Source organism: Telopea speciosissima, chromosome 2, assembly GCF_018873765.1.
Source record: "Telopea speciosissima isolate NSW1024214 ecotype Mountain lineage chromosome 2, Tspe_v1, whole genome shotgun sequence".
Taxonomy (NCBI): domain Eukaryota; kingdom Viridiplantae; phylum Streptophyta; class Magnoliopsida; order Proteales; family Proteaceae; genus Telopea; species Telopea speciosissima.
Window position 1 is genome coordinate 52,500,534 of NC_057917.1, and position 22,432 is coordinate 52,522,965.

At 37.9% G+C, this 22,432-nt stretch overlaps 1 protein-coding gene across 2 annotated transcripts; it reads right to left on the minus strand.

The window, feature by feature from the left end:
* Positions 1 to 2,373: 2,373 nt before the first annotated feature.
* On the minus strand, positions 2,374 to 17,410 carry LOC122653031 (lipid phosphate phosphatase 2-like). 2 transcript variants are annotated; one of them, XM_043846951.1, is made up of 8 exons: positions 17,205 to 17,406; positions 15,575 to 15,799; positions 15,362 to 15,449; positions 15,152 to 15,261; positions 14,940 to 15,033; positions 14,519 to 14,707; positions 14,321 to 14,380; positions 2,374 to 2,721 (listed from the first exon to the last, which is right to left on the minus strand). In XM_043846951.1, exons 2-8 carry the CDS (start codon positions 15,788 to 15,790, stop codon positions 2,504 to 2,506), a joined length of 975 nt encoding a protein of 324 aa, XP_043702886.1. In that variant the 5' UTR covers positions 15,791 to 15,799; positions 17,205 to 17,406; the 3' UTR covers positions 2,374 to 2,503. The 2 variants fall into 2 exon arrangements, with proteins under 2 accessions (XP_043702886.1, XP_043702887.1); XM_043846952.1 differs by lacking the exon at positions 2,374 to 2,721 and adding an exon at positions 13,347 to 13,384 and having other exon boundaries at positions 14,240 to 14,380; positions 17,205 to 17,410.
* Positions 17,411 to 22,432: the final 5,022 nt, after the last annotated feature.

Sequence of the window (22,432 nt, forward strand, 5' to 3'; positions counted from 1 at the left end):
ATGGACAGGGAAAAGGGGGAAGGGCGTACACAGAGGCTTAGCAGCGTGCGCTCCCCCCCACACATGATTAAAATTTAAAAAAAAAATTTATTATTTATTTGGATACATGCTTCAATAATTGGAATAAATAAATCAATAATCAAATCCATCATACATGGGTAGGTTGTTACACCAACAACCTTGTAACTACCCATGTGCACATGGGAAGGTTGTTACAATAACCATATTATAACCACCCATGTGCCAACTTGCATCCCACTTATGATAATCATATTAACCATTAATTATTCAATATTCATGGGTGAGAAATGTGGCTTTGATACCAAACTGTAGGGCAAAACTACAAACCATGGGATCAGGGCGGTTCACCTAGGCAAAATGATTATAAACCAATTAGGGTTTTACACCCCTGAAAAATCAATACACTGAAAATTAGGGTTTTGCACCCTGGGGCTAATCCATGGGAAGCCATGGGTGCCCCTATTTAAATTTTTAGGGTTTTACATGGTTGCCCATGAAACCCTGGTGCACCCTAAATTCATTATTTCATATTCCCCATAATTATGGGATCCGAACAGAAATAAAACAAACATCTCTGTTCCATCACATGGAGGGAGGGATCCATCCCATGCCCGAATACACAGCGAAAATAAATCGATTCGGGTTTCTTTCGCATCCCATGAATATTAAAAATTAATAACAATCAAAAGAAATTAACAGAATGTTGCTAACCTGGTGAGCCTCAAGTGTTGCTCATCCAATAGACAATGGTTCTTCCTCCAAGAAACACTCCAAACAAACAGATCTGAACCTCCAATAGTACTACCAAGGTTCTCCAAGCCAATCCGAATGTATCTCCAATTAGACCTGGGTTTCTAAAACCCTAGCTCTCAAAACTAGAGAGCAAGAAGAAGAGATCACAAGAGAGAGAGGGAGAGCCAAAACCATGGGAGGGGGTGGCAGTGAAAAAACGTGGAAGCCTTGCTACCCCTCCTGCGTTTTGGCTTCTATTTATAGATGGGTTTCCAAAACCCTAATGGAAAGAATCCCTATGAAAGTCTGACACACTCTCTCCTGATCAGCTTTATCTGTTTATATGAGATAGGCTTTATCTATTTATCTCAGATAAGCTTTATCTGTTTATCTCAGAGTCCTGTACTTGGTGAAGAAACAGAATCTAATAGGGAAAATATTAACTAGTTACTTTATTTAATATTTATGGATACTTACAATTAGTATTATATCCAATAATTAAATAAAGAACCAATTAACATAGCAAATTCTAAATAACTCCCTATATGATAACAATTTATCATATACAACTCTTCCACTAATCAACACCATCATTATAGAATCTATGGCATGTACACATGTACTGCCAAACCCCAATCTATAGTACATGTCCGTATAAGAGCGTCTGTGCATCTGATCGGGTCCCACAAAACTCGATAAAACACTTTTTTCAAATAATTATAAATAATCTATTATTTGATGTAAAATAGATTTTTGCAAACACATTTCCAAAACGACACTATATCTAGATTGCGATCCGACCATACACAGACAATCTCTATCTTGGTGTTCCCCAATCGGGCAATGGTAACCATGTTGAGTAACTCCTTCACTCACAAGGCGTTCATGCATTCCCAGAACACCGACTTTGACTCGCTTGAGTCTCAGTCATAGATAAACCAAAGAATGCGGTCACACTTTGCAGTGACAAGATTCCCTCAGGCAAAAGGGTGTTGGTGACACATGTCTATCCCTTCCTACATCTGGCAGTAATACATAAAGAAATCGACAAAGCAAATTCTTTGCCAATACACACATCAACATTTGAGTACTCATATTTATACCCTGACATCACATGTCTAGGCATACCCAATGCGACAACCATATGATAAGGGTACCCTGCCCAAACCATAGTCGTGACTACCATTTTAAGTATAACTTACGGACACATAATGCTCAAAAAATTTATATCGCATGTGATAATATTAAACTAAAATGTATAAAAGTTCAATACAAAGGTAAACCGGGTTGAACTGGACCAAACCGGGTTTGATGTACACACATATCCAACAATGGATACACAGGTTAAGAAGTTGTCACATGGAATAGAGATGAATTACAGGTTAGCCATCGGAAAAATTCACCATCCATTCAATAATGGTCAAAAAAATAAATCCTCTTTTGCTGCAACCTTTTACCTTGATACATTTTGTTCATTTCAATTTCCAAACAGTGATCAGAAGGGGGGGAAATTATCGAACATAAACACTCCAGCAAATTTTCTCCACCTGATGCCTGTGGACAGAAGATTACGTACGCAGAATCAAACCAGTTAATTTCAGAAAAAGTTGACCCAAAAAATTGTCTAAAAAGCACCACTACTCATACCTACACTATAACACATTTCATGTTTCAATACACAGATGCAAGTGTGACATTCGAACTTTCTACAAAATCGTCAGGTACATATTATCACATTCCCAAATCAAGATTAACGTCTTCTTCCAGCCTCCATGCTGTCCAGCATTGGATTTGTTTCCCTTAAGCCAATTCCTGTCTCCCCATCAGATTGCATATAAACAGTCTCTATCTCAGATGGTCCTACTCCAAGACAGTTGGTAACACCAAGACAGTTGTTTCTGTTGGATGAGGATTCATCATTCTGAGCAGAATCAGCCAACATCTCAAAATATGCAAAAGGTCCCCATCCTGCACGTCCGATAGAGCCATAAGAAATAAAATTTCATTAACTCCATTAAAAGAGTTGGACGAATATGCACTATTAACTTTAAACTTTCTCAGTTCAGTGGGAGGAAAGCAAGGAATGAGCTAGTTAGCAGGACACATAAAAAGACAAGACACCCTCCTCATGCTTTGTTCTGTTTTATAACATTTCAACTTGTAATCAGAAAATGATAAGATACCTGTCTCAACAACTGGACCAGAAGTGAAATAATACGCAGAGCAGTCTTTTGTGAAGGAATGATCCATGAACTCTATTGTTACATAAACAGTAATTTGCACCCAACAGAGCATTTAGTTTGATCACAAGGACAAATGAACCCCCAACCAAGCAGATAAAACAGAAACATGATCCAATCATTCTCATATGGACAGGCAAGAAGAGTTTCTGGCATGACACATAAAAGCCAATGAAACTTTCTTTTTTAGCCTACCTCTATTATTAAATAAACAGTGATTTGCACCCAACAGAGCATTTAGTTTGATCACAAGGACAAATGAACCCCCAACCAAGCAGATAAAACAGAAATGTGATCCAATCATTCTCATATGGACAAGCAAGAGGAGTTTCTGGCATGATACATAAAAGCCAATGAAACTTGCTTTTTTAGCCTACCTCAAGTCAAAGAACAGAAAAAAGACAGTGCCTCCAGACTCACTTAAGTTCCTAAAATAGAGTTCTCTCCTGAAATCCAAAGGTTTAATTGTTTAAACATGGCACCTCACAGAAGAAAAATTGGAAAGTCCTAATCATAAAAAAACAAGTGGCAATTGGCCCTAACCAGTGAACCTAGGACTGCTTAATCACTGGAGTAGCTATGGGGGGCCTTGGCAGTGCTTTACTCAACAAATCAGCTATATGATAAAAACCATGTTTTTTCACCTCGAAGAAGTCAATTTTCACTCTGAATTGATCGAAACCCAGCATGCATATTCTTCTCTGTTACTTCTTTATACTATATATATAATTTTCAGAGGAATTGTTTTACGGCTGAAGCATATCCAGACAAGAAGCCATGTAAGAAGTGCAATATAATATGTATTTATCACATAGTTGCCAAGGCGCCAAGGTGAGCCAAGGCACTGGTTAGGAGCCAAGGCGAGGCCATATCGGTCCAGGCATGCATAAAACAAGGTTTAGTTTATGACCTTTTAGGTTACATTAGCACTTATTGTTTGCTAATATTCTGACCAAGTTATGTAAAAACTTACATGTGTTAATAGTAAATAAGATGAAAACTAAAGAGGAGACATCAAGCATTCACCAATCAATTAATGATCATTCAACATTCATCAAAACAATGAACAAATGGTCAAAGAATGTATTCCTTTTAGCGCTTAGTTATATTTTTTTTTTCCAATATTAACCGTTTCCTTCCACTGTTTTTCCAATTTTAGCACCCTTAAAGATATAATAAGGTGCATCATCAAAGCATAAAACGATACATGAGACCAAGTAATAAAAAACCAAAAAAACAAATGGCACCCTTCCAGGTGAAAATCTCACCAATGCCACCAAAGCAATGTCTAGACAACCTCAGGAGGGCCAAGTAGTAAAATAATAGGTGAGTACAGCTCTTGCCATTCTTAAGAGCTTTGGGGCCTAGGTGAGGCCTTGACAACTATCGTTAACCATCAGCTCGACTGCTAAATACAATGAAAGTAAGCTAACTACTCTACCAGCAAGTTTAGTAAATAATAACAGTCTACATAAAGCTTTGGCCACAAGGAACTACAGTTTTCAAGAACCTTGTGTTACTGATTGAGCAAGTAATTCGGTTATAACATCATTGCCATGTATCTAGAAGATGGACTTTGGCACTACAGTAAGGTTGCTCCATTGCAACCTAGTGGTTGAGGGTTTGAGTCAGAAAACAGCCCCTCCACAAAGTGGAGGTAAGGCTGTGTACATTATGACCCTCCCCAAACCCTGCAGTAGTGGGAGTCTCGTGCACTGGATATGCCCTTTATCATTGCCACGTTTCTGGATAATGCAGTACAAGGCCAGTGTAGAAGGAAGAAGGCCCAGCCCAATCATGCCCCTATTTAGCCCCACGGTTCAAGTTAAAAAAAAGGCACATATGGCACATATTACAGTTCACCTTAAGGTCCATATTCGTCCCTTAATATGGCTTGCACATCTAGAAGTTGAATGAAGAGTGTGGGCCCCATGCGATTTAAGTGGAGAGGACAATATCTAGAAGAATTGGTTGCTGGAATATTCCTTTGGTTGAAGATTTGATTAGAATTTTGAATTAGAAGATTTTATTATATTTTATTAAGTTGATTTCTTATAATAGCCAAGTTAGTAAGTTTCTATTTCTTTGTTTTTGTTCTTTTATTTCAGCATTGTACTGCTGTAATGGAGGATGGGTTGGAATAAATTTATTATTAACTTATGCCTTTTAAGGGTTCTGTGTTGATTCAGAACTAGTCGCTGTGGTGATGCAGAAACAACCCTGTTGTGGTGAATTGACGGGTTGGGTATGGTGATGAATTTATTCTCCCAGGCCAGGTGGTGAAGACTTGGTCATATGACTCATATCCTTTCTTGTTTCTTCTTTCATATGTTTAAAAATAAGTGTTAGAAATTTTGTTACCAATACTGACCATACCCAATTTGTTAGTAATAGCCAAGTTAGTAAGTTTCTATTACATTGTTTCTGTTTTTTTTAAGCATTGAACTGCTGTAATGGAGTAGCAGAGACATTCAAGATGAGGTTCCTTGGTGTATGCTTTTTGTTGACGATATTGGCTTGGTGGATGAGACAAAAGCAGGGAATAACGCCAAGTTAGAGTTATGGAGATAAACCTTGGAATCAAAAGGTTTTAAGATAAGTAGAATGAAGACATAGTATCTGATGTGTTAGAAAAAGAGAGTGAAAATTTTTGTTATCAATACTGATTTGCCCCTATTCCGATCTTGTTGCAATTGATCTCCCACTGGTTCTTCCCTGGTTCAAGATCGATTCTGCATTACTGGAAGATCCAAAACCAACCCCATACCCAGTTGGAACATCTCTTGTTATGGTGTTATTAGCCCCAAAGTTACAGTTGATATTTAGTACATGGGTTAGTGCATGTGATAGAGGGATTGAGCTCCTCTCCAGGGCGCCCAGGGGGCATCCAGCCGTTGGGCTATGCTGCACACATCCCTAGGCATGCGCCGAGATGTGTGCGGCACAGCCTAACCCTTCGATGCCCCCTGGGCATGCCCTGGGTGCTGAGCTCCCTGGAGAGGAGCCGGATCTGTTATAGAAGACCAGGGAAGCATCTCATTGGTACAATTTCAATGAGTGGAGGAAGTAGCTAAAATTACAAAATATGCAATTTTGTATTTTATATGCAACTCCATTTAATTGCATTATGGTAATTTTACTAAAACTTTGAATCAGAGTTTGAGCAACTTTCCTTGCGTACTTTGGACTAAAAGTTGACCATTGAGATGTATGTGGGGTCCTCTATCACATGGACTAACCCATGTAATGCTCTCTCTCTCAAAGCCAACAAATTAATAATGGACACAACGACTACAACTACAGCTCAGTCTTAAACAAACTAACTGGGGTCGGCTACATGGATCCTTGCCCTCCAATCAGCTCTATTCGACGTCATACTTGAAACAAGACCTAGACTATGCATGACTTTCCTTACGACTTTCCTATAGTCATTTTAGGCCTGCCCCTAGCTCTTTTAGTACCTTCAATCTGAATCAAGTCATTCCTCCGAACTGGAGCATTCGAAGGCCTCCGTTGAACATGGCCATACTACCTCAGAGTCTCAGACAACTTTCTCAAAGCTTATCTTGAATCAAAGCTACTCCCAAATCAACTCAAATGAGATCATTCCTTATTTTATCCTTCCTGGTTTTGCCACTCATCCATCTCAACATCCTCATCTCCGCTACAATTAGCTTACCCATATGATGCTTCTTAACTGTCCAACACTTTGCGCCATACATTGTAGCTAATCTTATTATGACTGTCCTGTAACATTTTCCTTTAAGCTTTAAAGGAATCCGTCAATCACATGACACTCCAGATGCACCTCTCCACTTCATCCATCCTACTTTAATTCTTTGTGAGACATCATCTTCTATACCACCTTCCTTACTGATGATTGATCCTAGGTACATAAAATGATCACTTTGCATAATCCCCATTTCATCAACTTTCACCCCTTCATTATCCGTCCTAGAGTTACTAAAGTTACACACCATGTACTCCGTTTTTGTTCCACTTATCTTAAAACCTTTTAATTCCAAGGTTGATCCTCATAACTCCAATTTGACTTTAATTCCAACATTCGTCCCATCCACCAAAACAATGTCATCAACAAGCATGCACCAACGGACTTCATCTTGGATGTCTCTGGTTAACTCATCCATGATAATCACAAACAAATAAGGGCTTAAAGCAGATCCTTGATGTAACCCAACTGTAATTGGGAATTCACTACCTTGACCCTCCACGGTTCTTACACTAGTCACCACACCATCATACATATTTTCAATCATGGTATAAAATCTCATAAATATCGGCGATATATCGCCATATTTCGTGAATCTCGATATGTCCGAGATACGAAACACTTCCTAAACATAAAAATACAATATCTCGTCGATATATCGTGGATCTCACGATATATCGCGAGATATTGTAAAAGTGACAAATAGTGTCACATTAAGAGCCTTATAATTCCATATTTTCGCAGCTCTTGGTCGATATTTCGACCGAGAGCCGCTGAAATTCAATTTTTCTCTCTTCTTCCTCCCTTCCAAGCCTCATCCAAGCATTGTTGAAGCTCCTGTCGCCGGAAGACGCTGAGGGTCATCTAAGCTCATCATCCAAGCCTATTTTCATTATTTAAGGTAAATTCCATTTCTCTAAAACTATTTTTTTTTAAAAAATTTTGTACAAATGTTGTTGGATATTGATGATATTAATATATGTTAGACACCTGGAGGCCGATCTACTGACCCTCACGGTGTCTAAATTTTTTCCCATATGTATTTTTTTATTTTTTTCTGGTTTTAAAAATTCATTTTCCTACAACTAAAATAGGAAATAATTAGGGTAATATGACTTAGATGGTAATGAATTAAATATATGTTAGACACCAATGGCCGATCTACGGCTTCACAAAGGTCGATTTATTTTTCTGCTCTTAAATAATTCTTTTAATTTTCGAAAATTAAGAAAAATATATAAAAAATTAAAAAAACAGAAATAAATAAGGAAAAATATGAGTTTTAAGTTTAAAAATAATGAAAAAATTTGAAAGTTATTTCTATATGTTTTGAGATGCATTACATGTATATTATGTTTACTAATTTTTGGTTTTGTTGTGTTAGGTCAATACTTATATTAACATTATATATAAAAATTGGTTTTAATTATGTGAAAAATATAAGGGTTAGGGGAAAAATATTAAATAACTATACAAGTGTATTAGTAATCTAAAAGTGTCAATTGAAGTGCATCTACATTAAGTTTTTTAATTATTTGTGTTACTTACATTGTCGTAAACAAGTATCATTATGGCGGATCGTGATAGACAACGTGCGAAGGGCAAGCAAAAGGTGGGGAAAGTAGTCAACAAAGGGGCGGAGGGAACAAAGAGAACGAGAGGAACAAGAGAGACCACCACAAAGATAGGGGTGACATTGCATGGTTATATGGTACTCCCATTGATGGGGATAAGAGAAAATCTATATGTAACTATTGCCACATGCAATTTATGGGAGGTGGGTCCAAGAGACTTAAACAACATCGATCGGAGGATCTAAAGATGTTGTAGGTTGTCATATGGTCCCTCGAAGTAGCTGGGGAGATTGGTGATAGTTTGAGGGGAAGAAAGAAGAGGAAGGCCGACAAGCAAAGGATAAGAGAACAACTTGAGGATACAAGTGAGGAGTTCGATGGGAGGAGGAAGACGATACAATGATGATGATGATGATTATGATGATGATGACTCCTCTCGATGATGATGACATTCTGCACGATGACATACAAAAAAGAGAGGAGGCTAGGGATTTAGGCGGATGCTTCAAGGAGCGAGTAAGTTTTCAAGATGATCACAGAGACAAAGAGTAGGGGGTAGTGGAGGAGTCGGCGTTCTGGAGGTCCTAGAACTTTGAATCCTTTTAAAAGATCACAAAGTGTGAGGGCAACCCCAACCTCTACCAAGTACTCAGCACCACCATCAACATCTCGATCCTAAATTGCATAAGAAGAAAGGAAGCAATAACCCGTAATCAAAGGAGCATGGAAGGGGATGAAGGGATTGGTTAAAAAATTAATAGCTACGTGGATGCTATACCATACCATCCCAAAGAACATCGCACAAGGCCCCCATTATGATACCATGATAGATACCATTGCAGAGGTGGCCCAGGATTCAAGGGCCCACCCCATATGAGGTAATGAATGTTTATCTACCTCAACAAAAGAGTGAGATTGATGAGAAAAAAAATTATTTCCCCCCCAAAAAAAAAAAAACACCCCCCCCCCCCCCCCCCCCCCCCCCCCCCCCCCCCCCCCCAAACATTACCACCCCCCCCCCCCCCCCCCCCCCCCCCCCCCCCCCCCCCCCCCCCCCCACCCCCCCCCCCCCCCCCCCCCCCCCCCCCCCCAACACCCCCCCCCCCCCCCCCCCCCCCCCCCCCCCCCCCCCCCCCGATGTCATCCGAGGACTCTGGACCAAACTAAGCAAAGTGGTGAAAGTTTTGAGAGCCGATGAGTTAAGAAGTTCTACCGTTGCGACTCCGCTCCGAAGGGCCCAACCATGCCACCCTATATGCCGCAAATAGACTTGATGAAAGATAGTGTCTATAGTGTGGCTCCTCGCAGCATAGGGCAAACACTTCTTAGATATCATAAATGCTCGGCCTGGAGAATCAACTTATGCATCCACCGCATAAAAGGTCGGTGAGTAAATTTGTTTTATGTTTACTAATTCATAGTATTATTATTTACTAATTACCTATGCATTTGATAATACCTCTATTCTATATGTCATATTTCAAAGATACTACTTGAACCCTAAATATCAATATAACAATAGGCTTGGGTTGGAAACTCAACTTATTGATCTTTGTGAAACAAGTAGTGAAGAAGTTGGAGCCTTTGATGGCACTACAAGCAATTTGCAACAATGAAGTGAGTTCATTTGGAAACTCAACTTATTCATGCTTTCTAAGTCAAAAGATAGCTTTCATCATGGTCTTCCCTGGCATAAAACCAAATTGGTTCCCCGTAATAGTGGTTTCCTTTCTCAAGCGGGTTTCAATAACTCTCTTCCATAACTTCATCCTATGACTCATTAGTTTTATGCCTCTACAGTTTTTGTAGTTTTGAATATCACCCTTATTTTTGTAAATCAGTACCACAATGCTTCTCCTCCATTTGTCTGGCATTTTCTTTGTGCTCATAATCTTATTAAACAGCTTGGTTAACCAAGATAAACCATAAACTCCTAAGCTCTTCCACACTTCTATTAGGACTCTGTCTAGGCCTGGGACCTTGCCTACTTTCATCCTTCTTAAAGCTTCTTTTACTTCAGAAACCCTAATTTTGCATATATATCTATGCCCTAAGGTGAGGGCAGGCTTTGGTGCAACGGTAAAGGTTGCTCCATTGTGACCAAGTGGTCATGGGTTTGAGTCTAGAAACAGCCTCTCTGCGAAAGCAAGGGTAAGATTGCGTACATTATGACCTTCCTTAGACCACACAGTGGCGGGAGCTTTGTGCACTGGGAACGCCCTTATCTACGCCCTAAGGCATCAAGTTGAGTAATGGGCCTTTTCGAGGCCCTATTACTTAGAATCTTTGTTAAGTAGGATGTAAAATACTTTTTCCATCTCTCTTAAATGTCCTCATCCCTTATTAGTACTCTACCATCATCATCTTTAATACATCTAACAGGGCCTAAATCTCTACTCTTCCTTTCTCTAATTTTAGCTATCTTATAGATAGCTTTTTCCCCTTCCTTAGTGTTCAGATTATTATAAAGATCCCCATATTTCGTTGCCCTTGCTTTCCCCACAATCTTCTTAGCTTCATTTGAGACAAATTTATACCTTTTTAGGTCTTCCACCTCTTTAGTCCATTGCCAAGTCTTGAAACTAGCTTTTTTAATCTTAATGTCTGTTTGGACCACATCATCCCACCACCAAGTCTCCCTAGGGGGCATGATGTATACCTATCGTTTCCCCTAGAACCTCTTTGGCAATCTTCTTAATTCATGCTGACATCTCGTTCCACATCGTGTCAGAATCTCCCTCAATGTCCCACTTTCCTTGTTTGACCATTTTATCCATAAAGGAATTCAAGGAATCTCCTTTTAAGCTCCACCACCTTATCTTAGGGCAAATAGGCTCCCCTATCTTGCGATTCTACGAGGTGAGGCAAATATCCAAGACCACCAATCTATGTTGAGTGGTTAGGCTCTCCTCAAGTATAACCTTACAGTCCTTACAAAGCAGTCTGTCAGACTTCTTGTTAGGAAGAAGTCTATTTGGCTGATACGATGCCCACTTTTGTAGGTAATTAAATAAATGGTATGTTTAAAGCCATCATTTTGATCAAAACACTTTGAAAGGCTTCAAAACCAAAGCTTTGAGGTTAGTCTCACGATGAATACTGGCAAATTTCATATTTTGTTGACTAATCTCTTCTTTTATGGTATATAATGAAATATTGTACGGTGAGGTTTCTTTTCTTTCGACTGAAATTTCAGGATCGGTGAGATTTCCATTTATATGACGGGAGGCCTTTGCTGCAGCAATGCAGCCTGTGTCCCCCCCCCCCCCCCAAAAAAAAAAAAAAGACAAGAAAAGACACTCTAAAGGCCCAAACTAACAACTAATGCATGAGGTATCCATCCACTCTCCCTCTCAGTTAATTTACCCAAATGTAGAGACGGCATTCTTTTTTTTTTTTTTCACAGGTGGGTTTCAAAGCATCATCAAAGCCTACCACAAAGATGATCAAATCCAGTGCAAGGTTCTCGTTCAGCTCTGGCTCCAAAATATCTTTTGCTTGAGAGAGAGAAACTCCCTTGGTCTAGAATGTCGATGGCATCTCAATAAAAAATTAATTTAAATAGAAGAGCATATAGAGAAAGAAAACCAGTGATAGGTGGTAGCTACAGTGACTCTTAGAGAATGAGGGGATTTGGTCCTTTCTTTTGCCAGAGAAAGGGAGCAAGTCAATATATTAAGTCAGACCCCCACCCTGGCAAACTGGACTTAATAATGTAGATCATGGTACTTCCCATTTCTTATGATCCATTTAGGGCTTTATCAGTCAGTTTGAGCTGAAACTTTAACACATTGATACGAAAGAGTGGGACTGAACTGCGCACCAAGTTTGGCTACTAGGAAAGCAACGATATAAGTTATATGGCAGCCCATTCTGCCAACCCTTATAGCTTCAAACTCTAACACATCATTTATGAATTTTATTGTGTTCATGGTATGTGATGCAATAGCCATCGATTGACTTGAAAAACATTGAACTCATTTGAAGGCCCAAGTCCAACCATTAAATCACCTAGGGCCCAACCATAAGGATTACACTAGATAGCCTTATATTCATTTAGTGGACATTCTTGTAATTATCTCATGAAAAATAGTTTCTCCATTAGTCTACTTATATGAAACGGGTTATGTTTTAAAAGGTGTCATATGCCCTGTTGTTAAGTTCTCAAAGTTCTTTAAATAATTGGATCAATGTAGATGTGAAAGTCCTTCAGAGAAAAAAAAAATTTCTCAAAAGGTTTTTAATGTAGTTCTAGACTGGTAGAAGACCAACTAGAAGCAATAACCAGGATCTGCTAAGGATTAGGGAAATCGACTATGTCAAATTATGTGAAATTGTGAAATTAGGGTTACGGTTTGATGGGACCTAGGGTTAGATGTTAGGGTTAAGTTAGGAGAGTGTGGATTATATGGGAGAGAAGAGATGCTGAAAGTTATAGTTAAATCAGATGACTAAATCTGAAGTTATTGAGGAATCCAAGTAGAAATAAGATTGAAGGGTAAAAGGGTAATATCAGACAATCGGCTTGGTGGATGGTAATGAAATTTGGATCGAGTCTCTCTTAGGGTTTGAGGAGGATTCGATCAAAATTTCAGCAGGTTCTAACGGTTAGGTTTGGCTGGGCAGAATTCTCGCGAAAATCACCTTGCTTGTCATGTGACCTTCTACAATGGAAGAAGAATAATTGTAGAATTTCAATTATTTTCAATTTCAATTATTTTCAGGCATTAGTTTTATGGTGGGGGTTCAACTTCCATCATTAGTTCACTGGGTTTTCATAGTTTCAGGTATTAGTTTTAATGATTAAAGGATTTAATGGATTAAGGTTTAATGAAGATTTCACAGATTAAGGCTGCAAGTCCGGGATCCATGGTGCTTTCCAGCAAAACTCCTCCTCTTTCAGTGTTCCATGCGTTTATCTCTTCCTCTAAAGAATGAAAGACTAAGATACAATGCCATAAAATCAACAGCTGTGAGGACGTTGTGCTTATAGCCTATTCTTAATTTAAATGTTCCTACCACCTATTTTAGGGTGACACTAGAACTTATCTAAGAACAATCCAACTAAATTGGCAAATAATTGAACATGAGCCAATGTAAGACTAGAACCTGAATAGGTCTAATCCCAGGCAGGATCAAATAGAAAATCAAAAAAAGATAACCAAAGAGAATAATGGGATCTAAAAACAAACCTTAACTTCTCTCTTGAAACTGAATAAATTATATGAGGAAACCAAGAGAACAATGGGAACTCAAATGATAAAAAATTTCCAAAGAACAAGAAAGAGAGCAATGGGATCCCAAAGCGAACAATGGGATCTCAAAATTGGTTGGAGAAGAATGATGAGATCTCGAAAGATAACCACAAGAAAGAATCCCACAAAATTAATAACCTGCTGAAGCCATTGGAGCTGCAATTGAATGATATTGTAGATGTAAAGAAACTCCCAGAAGCTTGCAGCACTCTTGAACTCAATTTAACAGAAATTAGGGTTTGGAATCAAGAACTGATGGAAGGGGATGGGGGAAGGGAATGGCTATCTCAGTCTGGGCATCTCACCCAACCTATCTCAGGATTTTCACAAAGGCTAAAGCCAATATTTCATTAATCAAATTCGTGTACAATGCTGGCCTCCCTCACAAACTTATATAAAAGACTCAAAAATAGACTTAGACACTAAAAAGAAAGGCCTAACCCTATCATTAACTAATAAGGTAACCTAAATTGACTAAGAAAGTGAAATAATAAAGAAAACGACTCAAAATAGGACTCTAACCAAACTAATGAAGCAAATTCCGTTTCCTACTTTCTACCCCTATTTTAGGCTTATTAAATTGGCCAATTACAAAATAAACCCATGGGATCAAAGTCCCAATACATATATGACCCAACCCAAAGCTTATTTCCAGTAAAATAAGCCTTAAGTGACTTATCTACATCACGAGCACCATGGTAAGCAAATGATTTTGCACTGCAAAACAAGTTATGCATTCTATAGACAAATGAAAAGCAAGGAACGTACCTTCTGGATCATATGGGGGTGGAAAAAATTGCAGATAGCAAAATGAAGATACCACTAGACCTATTTAAAAATAATAAAAATGAAAAATATAAGAAAATAAAAAAAGAAGTTTATTATTGGCAGTTACAAGAAGTTTGTACAAATAAGAAACAAATGATTGATCAGAAAAAGAAACTACGATATCCTCAACATGCATACCTAGAAGACCTCCAGCAAATACATCTTGCCAGTGATGCCAATAGTCATCAACTCGAGATATTCCCACAAGCGCAGCTAAAAGCAGGGGAAGGAAAATAATGCAGAGTTTTGCAACATGGCCCTTACGATCAAATGCTCTAAGTTTCCCTGACAAATACCATGCAAGAAAACCAAGACCAGCAAAAGACCCTGCAAATTTTTATATAGTAGCTCTGTAAATATATTTTATACTGAACAACAAACTCAGCAAGACTGATTACATCATGACATGAAATGAGCAATGAAATATGACTTGACAATACCCCCAAAATAAAAACTAAGCACCGAAGTCCATGTTGTAGTCTAGGTTGCTCAAGATAATAACATAATAAACCACAAGAAGCATTAAAAACCACTACAGCCATCTGATTGCAACACTTACATGAAGTATGCCCACTTGGAAAACTTTTGTAGCCTTCCTTAATGACACTCGCGTCTCCATGACAAATAACACCCATTGTAACATTATTAACCGTCTAGACACGCAGCACAAGAGGAATATGTCATCTAAATATAAAGAAAATGCACAACTTTGATATACAAACACAAATCAAGAGGGATAGCAGAAAACTAGTAGCATTAGGAAAACAACACCTTCAATCCATTAGGGAAACAGCGCCAATAGAAATCAGGTCGTGGCCGACCAACGGCATCTTTAATTGCATCCGTTAGAACTGAAGTCAACAACACAGAAAATAGAAGACCTGGAATTGCATAATATACTTATCTCAGTACAACAGATGAATTAATTTAATATAATGAGAAGCTTGTTTTAAATAAATTCAGAAAAGAAACAAGAGTTACCCAGTAAGGCATGGTGCAAATCATACACATCCCTTCGCCAAAAGTAGTATGCAAGAATGATAACAAAAGGTAAAATTATTGCAATCATCTGACATAAAACAATAAGAAAGTTATTTTTATGTTTTTCCAAATGTGTAACTTCTGGAGGAATCAATTTCAAAGTTTATAGCATATTGTAACAATTATTTGAATTTGTCAGATTCAGATACATACTGGAACAGCCCAAAAGGGTACAGTGTTGCTTTTCAATGGGTAGCTCAGGTCAGTCAACATGTCCTCCCCAACAAAGCGGTGAAACGGTTCTATAACATTCAAAATCACGTCTATCACCACAAGAAGTAGAAGTATTAGCCAGTCATGCATATGCAACCTCGCCACTTTAACCCCATGGGATTTTACTGTGTGAGCCCCCAACTGAATCCCTGGCATTTTCACCAACTAAAAGACAAATGAAAAGTATAGTTAATAAGTAATCCAACCAACCTGAAAGAACAGGGGGACAGAAGTTGTAAAAGCAAACAGAAAATCACTAAATTATCATTCATATAACTCCAACTCTTGGTTCTGGTAGGGTTTTTTTTTCCTCTCTAAATTTAATAAATAAAAATAAAAGCATGATAGGGTACACTTTTCCAGAGGACCATGACTATGCATATTCAACATTAAAAATTACTGAAAGGGAAAGAATTTTTATGGGAAAACATAGTACAAGGAGACAGCTCATTTTCTTTACTTCTTCTTCAATTCTAGTTCTTTTAGTGTAGTACTGAGATGCAGGAGCATCTATGCTGCCAATCAACAGATGGTGCAGGACAGAGATAATGTCCAGCCGTGTGCATATAAGTTGGCACATTGGGCTAGCAGACATGGTACATGGCTTCTCGCTCTGCTTCTTTTATTCTGTCTTGTTTAAGTGATTTAAGAATTCCTAGTATGATTCGATTTAAAATTATTTAGGTTAAGTTAGACCTAGATACAAATTGGAGTTAGTTTGATTCGATTTAAAATTATTTTGGTTAGGTTAGACCTAGATCCAAATTGGAGTTAGTTAAAAGTCTTTAAGATTAATCTCTGTGTTAGTTAATTAGAGATTTGATTCCTCATGGAACTAGAAAAACTGAGTTAGACTAGGAATGGGTTCAATCAGTCTGGCCATGTAACTATTAAACAGGCTAGTAATCTCTATATTCAGAGTTTTCCACGGTAAGAGTTATGGTTTTGTTAATGAGTTAGAGAATGGATATGGTGGTTTGATGGTCAAACCTCACCACTAGTTTTGTATGATTCCCAATAGATTTACCTTTTACAATAAATAGTTTTATTACATAAAAGAACTTGCAAATGGAGCCCAGTGCCAGTTTTGTTGATTTTTCACCTTTGCCCCCCTTTTTTTTTTCTAACTTATTTTTAATAAGATGATATAGGATAACTTCTTGGATTCAAGGAAATAGGAGTAAAGAATAAATGAAAATAAAAGACGAGTCCTCGCACCAAACAAGATTTGTCAACACCAATCCCTGCCATTCTATGTAACGATACCTACAATCAAGCAATAACTAGGTCATAACACCATTCTTTGTAGCCTAGACTGGTAGCAAGTCAAAATGCAAAATTCTTCGTCGATCAATCGAAGAGATCAGGAAAATATGTCGATAACAACCATCAGACGAAAAGCTTTTACAGCAACTTGCCATGACCAAAATTTTAAGATAATGCTGATAAGTAGAAATTAGAGACATGTAAAACTGAAGGCTTCTGAGCAACAGAAATCCATCATTTAAAACTTATGAAATTAACATTTTTCCTACCAGGAATAGAGAAAGAAAAATAATGTAATACTGACCTGGAAAAGCCTGGAGAAGGAGAATACTTGTAGAAATTCGGCAACGACAGACAAAGATAAGGCAAAGAGATTGCTTCCTTTCTTCCAGTTCTTTCACCCTAAGAAAGAACAGGAAGAGAAGCCAAAATCGACAAAAACCAGGAGAACAAGAAAGAGAATCGTTGAAGATTTATGTATCGAAACTTTTAGAGAAAGAGACTCGTTTTCTTGTTGCTTTTTCTGAAGAAAATGAATGAAAGAAATAAAGCAAATATTTGAATTTCTAGGTCACCTACCCAGCTTCGACCACAATGAGAGAGAGAGTCTGCTTCATCACGTCCGCAGACGGCGAGGGTCTCATTGGTCAACCGCAGATTGGAAGTCGGGTGACTATTAAAACCAAATGAGGAAAGATTCGGGTCTCGCCAGACAGAGAGAGAGAGAAACAACCTAGAAAGCGCACAGAGAATATCGGAGCGCCATTATCTCGCCACGTGCCTTATGTTTAGTAGAGGATCAACCACGCCAGATTTGAAAATCTTTTTATTTTTATTGGCTACCACAGAGTAAGCAGAAAGGGTGCCAATTTGTCGGTTTGGTTTGTTACTTTTTTTTTTTTTTTTTTTTTGGGTGACTTGGGGGTGGGGTGTTGGTCAGTTGGTCTTATCGGTTTATTATTGGCCTCGTCTCGGTTTTTTTAAATCGAATTTAGTCTAATTTTGGGTTTTGATTGGTGCATTCAATTGGTCTGGTTCACTTTCAAGTTCTACCAGTTTCGTAAAATCCCAATCTGAAACCAAATTGATACGGATTTAATCTAAAGTCTAAACTACGGGTGTCAATGTGTACCGTGTATCGTATACCGATGTTGTTTCGTATCGAATTATCTGTACTAAACATTCGATATGGTAATTGGTATGAGATATCTCTACCAAGTCGGTAATCGATATGATATCGATATGGACATAATGCTAAAAATAAACGATACCGTATCGAATACCTATACTGAATCATACCGAATCGATTCGTTACGATATCGGTATGAGATACCTGTAATGAGTCGATCTTCAGTATCAATATGAGATAACTATACCAAATCGATATTTAGTATGGTATCGTTATGGGGTATATGTGCAATATATGGTACCGAATACTATATATCATATTGATTTATATCCTTAATCCAAGCTAAACTCTGTCGTTTTCAACCAGTCTTATTGGTTCAGACTGAATTTTGACACCTTTTTTGCAATGTGGATTTTTTTTGTCAAAAAGAATATTGTATGATTGCGTGGATCTTGCACATAGACACAATAGCATGCAAAGTTACTTCTCAACCCCCCAACTGGTATAAAAACCACACAATCAGACAATGATCTCTTGCCATTTGATTTTTCTCTGATCAGTCGCTTGGAGATTGAATATACTATAACGAGTGGATTGGACCGAATGACTTTAGCAGACTAATTACAGGTACGAGATGTAGGGAGCCCCCTCCTCCATTGGATGTGCCTGAAAAGAGATTATTTGATCTCTGCGACCAATGCGTTAATCTTGGTTAAGATATTTGTTTGATACTCTTATGAATGTCGGCATGCGTTGGTTACCAGTGTGGTCATACTCACCGGTGAAGGATGGGGCTCCCAATGTAACAATTTTATTTAAGCATTGGACGACAGCTTGGAGATTAAACATACTAAACTAAACAGGTTGGAAAGTAAGGACGACTTTTAACAATCTGAGCTGTGGATCACTTTTTAAAGTTTTTCAAGGGATCCCTCTTGAATATGATATTTGCAAAACATAAGCTTGAGCGGATGACTGTAACCATTTTATTTAATCATTGGGAAAATTTTATTTTGAACTGACAGTGTAAGCTACACTTTTTTCACACTTTAATTTTGAAAATTTTGAATAAAAATTTTAACATGTGATATGACGTAACTCACAAGTCACAAGGACAACTCAAAAATCAGTTCATTCCTCAGCTGTCAACTACCAGCCAATCAATATTTTTTTTGTTAGGGAGTTATCAATAATATTCAACATATTATAACAATAAAAGATTTGTACAATGTCAGTTTAATTTTAAAATTACATACAGGCATCTCTCATAAGACTCAATTGTTGTAGCATTATTTCCGGTAAAATGTCTCATATACCCCTTATTTTTAGAGTTTTTTCATAATACCCCTCCTCCAAGACATGAAACTGTACACAGGCATTGGAGGGAACACCCCCCCATATTATAAAAACATAAAAGAGATCAAGAGGATTTTATAGGACACAAGTGTAAAGAGAATCTACACACTACACCAATGATGATGCAGAGAACGATATCATCCACATATGACCAACATAATCAAAATAAAAGAGAGAAAATAATAAAGAAATCCATGTGAAAGGAAAATACTACTGCCAGACAATTCTTTTCCAACATAAAAGTATACCTTATCACAAACTTTGGACATAATTAACAATGAATGCGAAAAGTGCATACCAAATATGCAATACATGGTATTGGTACATGAAATGGACTTCTTATATTGTATATTTCTAGTTTTATTTTCCCAAGTTACAATTTTTTATTTTACTTTTTATAATGCATATTTTTTATCATTAAACTATCATATTGATTTAATTACAATTGGAGAGTGTCGCAAATGATTCACTTTGCAATTTAGATGGATCACTAAAGCTTGACACATTTTCAATTTTAAAATTATCCTATCTGGTCAACACCTAAATAAACAAATGAGCCCTTTTGGAGAAAATAATTAAAACTTTTTTCATTTTTTATATGCAAAAAAAATTAAATTAACTAAAGGAAAAGAGAAATATATACGCTGTCTCCATTGTAAACAAAATTTTGCCTTTCCCTTAAGGCAAATTGAGCCACCCTAATTGTCATAAAAATAGTAGAAAGATTAGATGGAAATACAAAAGAAACCCCATCACACAATTCATTGATCCTCAAAAGTGACGAGATCAGAGGCACGATCATGCTGTTTGGGTTGGTGCAGGAAGAAAGCCTGGGATCATCTTGTTGGTACACCAAACTTTTTTCACCCTGAGTCCTAACTTTAAAGCATGTTCGAGACCTCTTGCTAATGAAGACTCCTCCGACTCCAAAAAATGGTTAGTAGTTAAAGTTCATGTAGCTACCAAGATGAGTTTTTCTTTTAACAAAATACAGAATGTCCAACCAGAAGAGTTTAAACCTGAGTTAAATATTCCTACACAAATCAAAACAGGATAATTTAAAATCGGAAATGAAATAGTGCTAGCATGAGTAGGAACCTCCATACTAGGTAAATTAGATATATCACAGGGGGAAGTTGGGTGGGGTGAATGCTTAAATCACAAATCCAACGTTCAAATTGTAGAGTTCCCAGGGGATCGGGCTTCACTAGCCCATTATCTAAGTGTCCAAGACAAAATAACAGGTGATTATAAAAAATAGAAAAAAAAACATTCTTTCCATTTTGAAAATAAGAATTTTCAAATTCGACATCTTATTATCGTCCATTCCAGGTATGCGGGCGGGTGGCCTTGACCAATGGACAGAGTGGGATGGGAGGGGTTGAGTGATCTTTTTGATGGGGGGGTGTTAAACGGTTCGATTTTGATTAAAAGGTTCTGTTCGGTTCAAACCGTTTAAGTAAATAGCCTCAATTTTGAAACATAATCGAATCATTTATTAAATGGTTTCACAGTTTCAGTTTTAAAAGGTTCGGTAAACGTTTTCTGTTTGCTTTTCGGCACATTTATGTACATTTAAGAGTGTTAAACGATTCGGTTCAAATCTTTTAACTATACAACCTCAATTTCGAAATCATAACCGAGCCATTTATTAAACGGTTCGGTTCGATTTCGATAAATGGTTTCGATTTGATTTTGACACCCTTAGTGGGAGAGAGATAGGCATAAAGTGGGCACTTGGGCAGCATACCTACCATTTTCTCTTTTCCAAATTTTTGGCCAAAAAAAAATTGTATGGCTCCAAGGGAAACTAAAGGAAAGAGAAGTGAATTTTTTTTTGGAACTGGAGGTGTCCGGCCTTCGGCCGACTAATTTCCACAGGGCTCGTGCACAACCCTACAACACACATGAATCAGGAGATACTGGGCCCCCCATATTCACCAGGGAGTTTCCTCTCAGGCGGGTGGCCCCAAGGGGGGAGGTGGAATCGAACTCAGGACCTTCAAGTTCCTTAGGCCTCGTCCCTTGGCAATTGCGCTGCCCCTTGGGGTTAAGAGAAGTGAAATTTTCAAACATAAAAATAAAAAACTTTTATAATCTACCCCACATAATTATATCACTAATTCAAAATATTTCTATATTTGGTTATTAAATTTTAATTTACTTTGCATTCAAATCCCTAGGGTTCAAGTCTCCTAGTTTTCACCTTCCCTCCTTCATAGATTAATAGATAGAGTAGGTATCAACTATGTTGGAACCAAGGAAAAAAAGTTCAATAATTTTTATAGGGGTAAGTCTATCTGATATTACTGATCTATATCGGTATCATATCCGTTTTATAGGTGATCGATACCCTACCCGATACTGTGCACTAGAACAATGCTACCAATTGGAAAAACTTTTTTTCCCTTTTCCTTGGGGGAACTTACTCTGGGTTCCACTTCCGTGTGAGCTAACAAATATTTTATGCATTCCATATGGATTTAATTAGACAATTGGCATTTCAATTAAACTTTTTTTAGCTGAGATATTCTCTCAATAAGAATCGTTATCCTCTCCCGTTATTGTACGGTGCAGTAATGCATCGTGCGGCGGCTGCAGAGGCCATGTGCACCATGTGGGGCCCGCTATGACACATGGCCTTTGCAGTGCCACACGATGCAGTACTGCACCGTGCAGTAACAGGAGAGGATAAAAATTCTCTCAATAATGCTAATGAATAGAAAACGTTGTGATTGTGAAGGTTCCTGATTCCCTTCTCCTTTCTCTCTCTGCCCCCTCAATTTATTTGCCCCTCAATTTCCTCATTTCCATCTAATAGGGGGTGGAAATGACCACCCTACCCCCTGCCCAAACACACTACTCGTGTGGAGTTCACCTCCCCCTATTAGAGGGAATTGAGGAAATTGACGGGCAGAAAAATTGGGGTGATAATTTTCTGGAAAGAGACGGTGAGAGTATGAATTCTCTTAGACATTAATAAAATAAAAAAAAAGAAGAACAAGAAGAAGAAGCAGACGAAAGAAAGAAAGAGAAAAGAGAGAGAG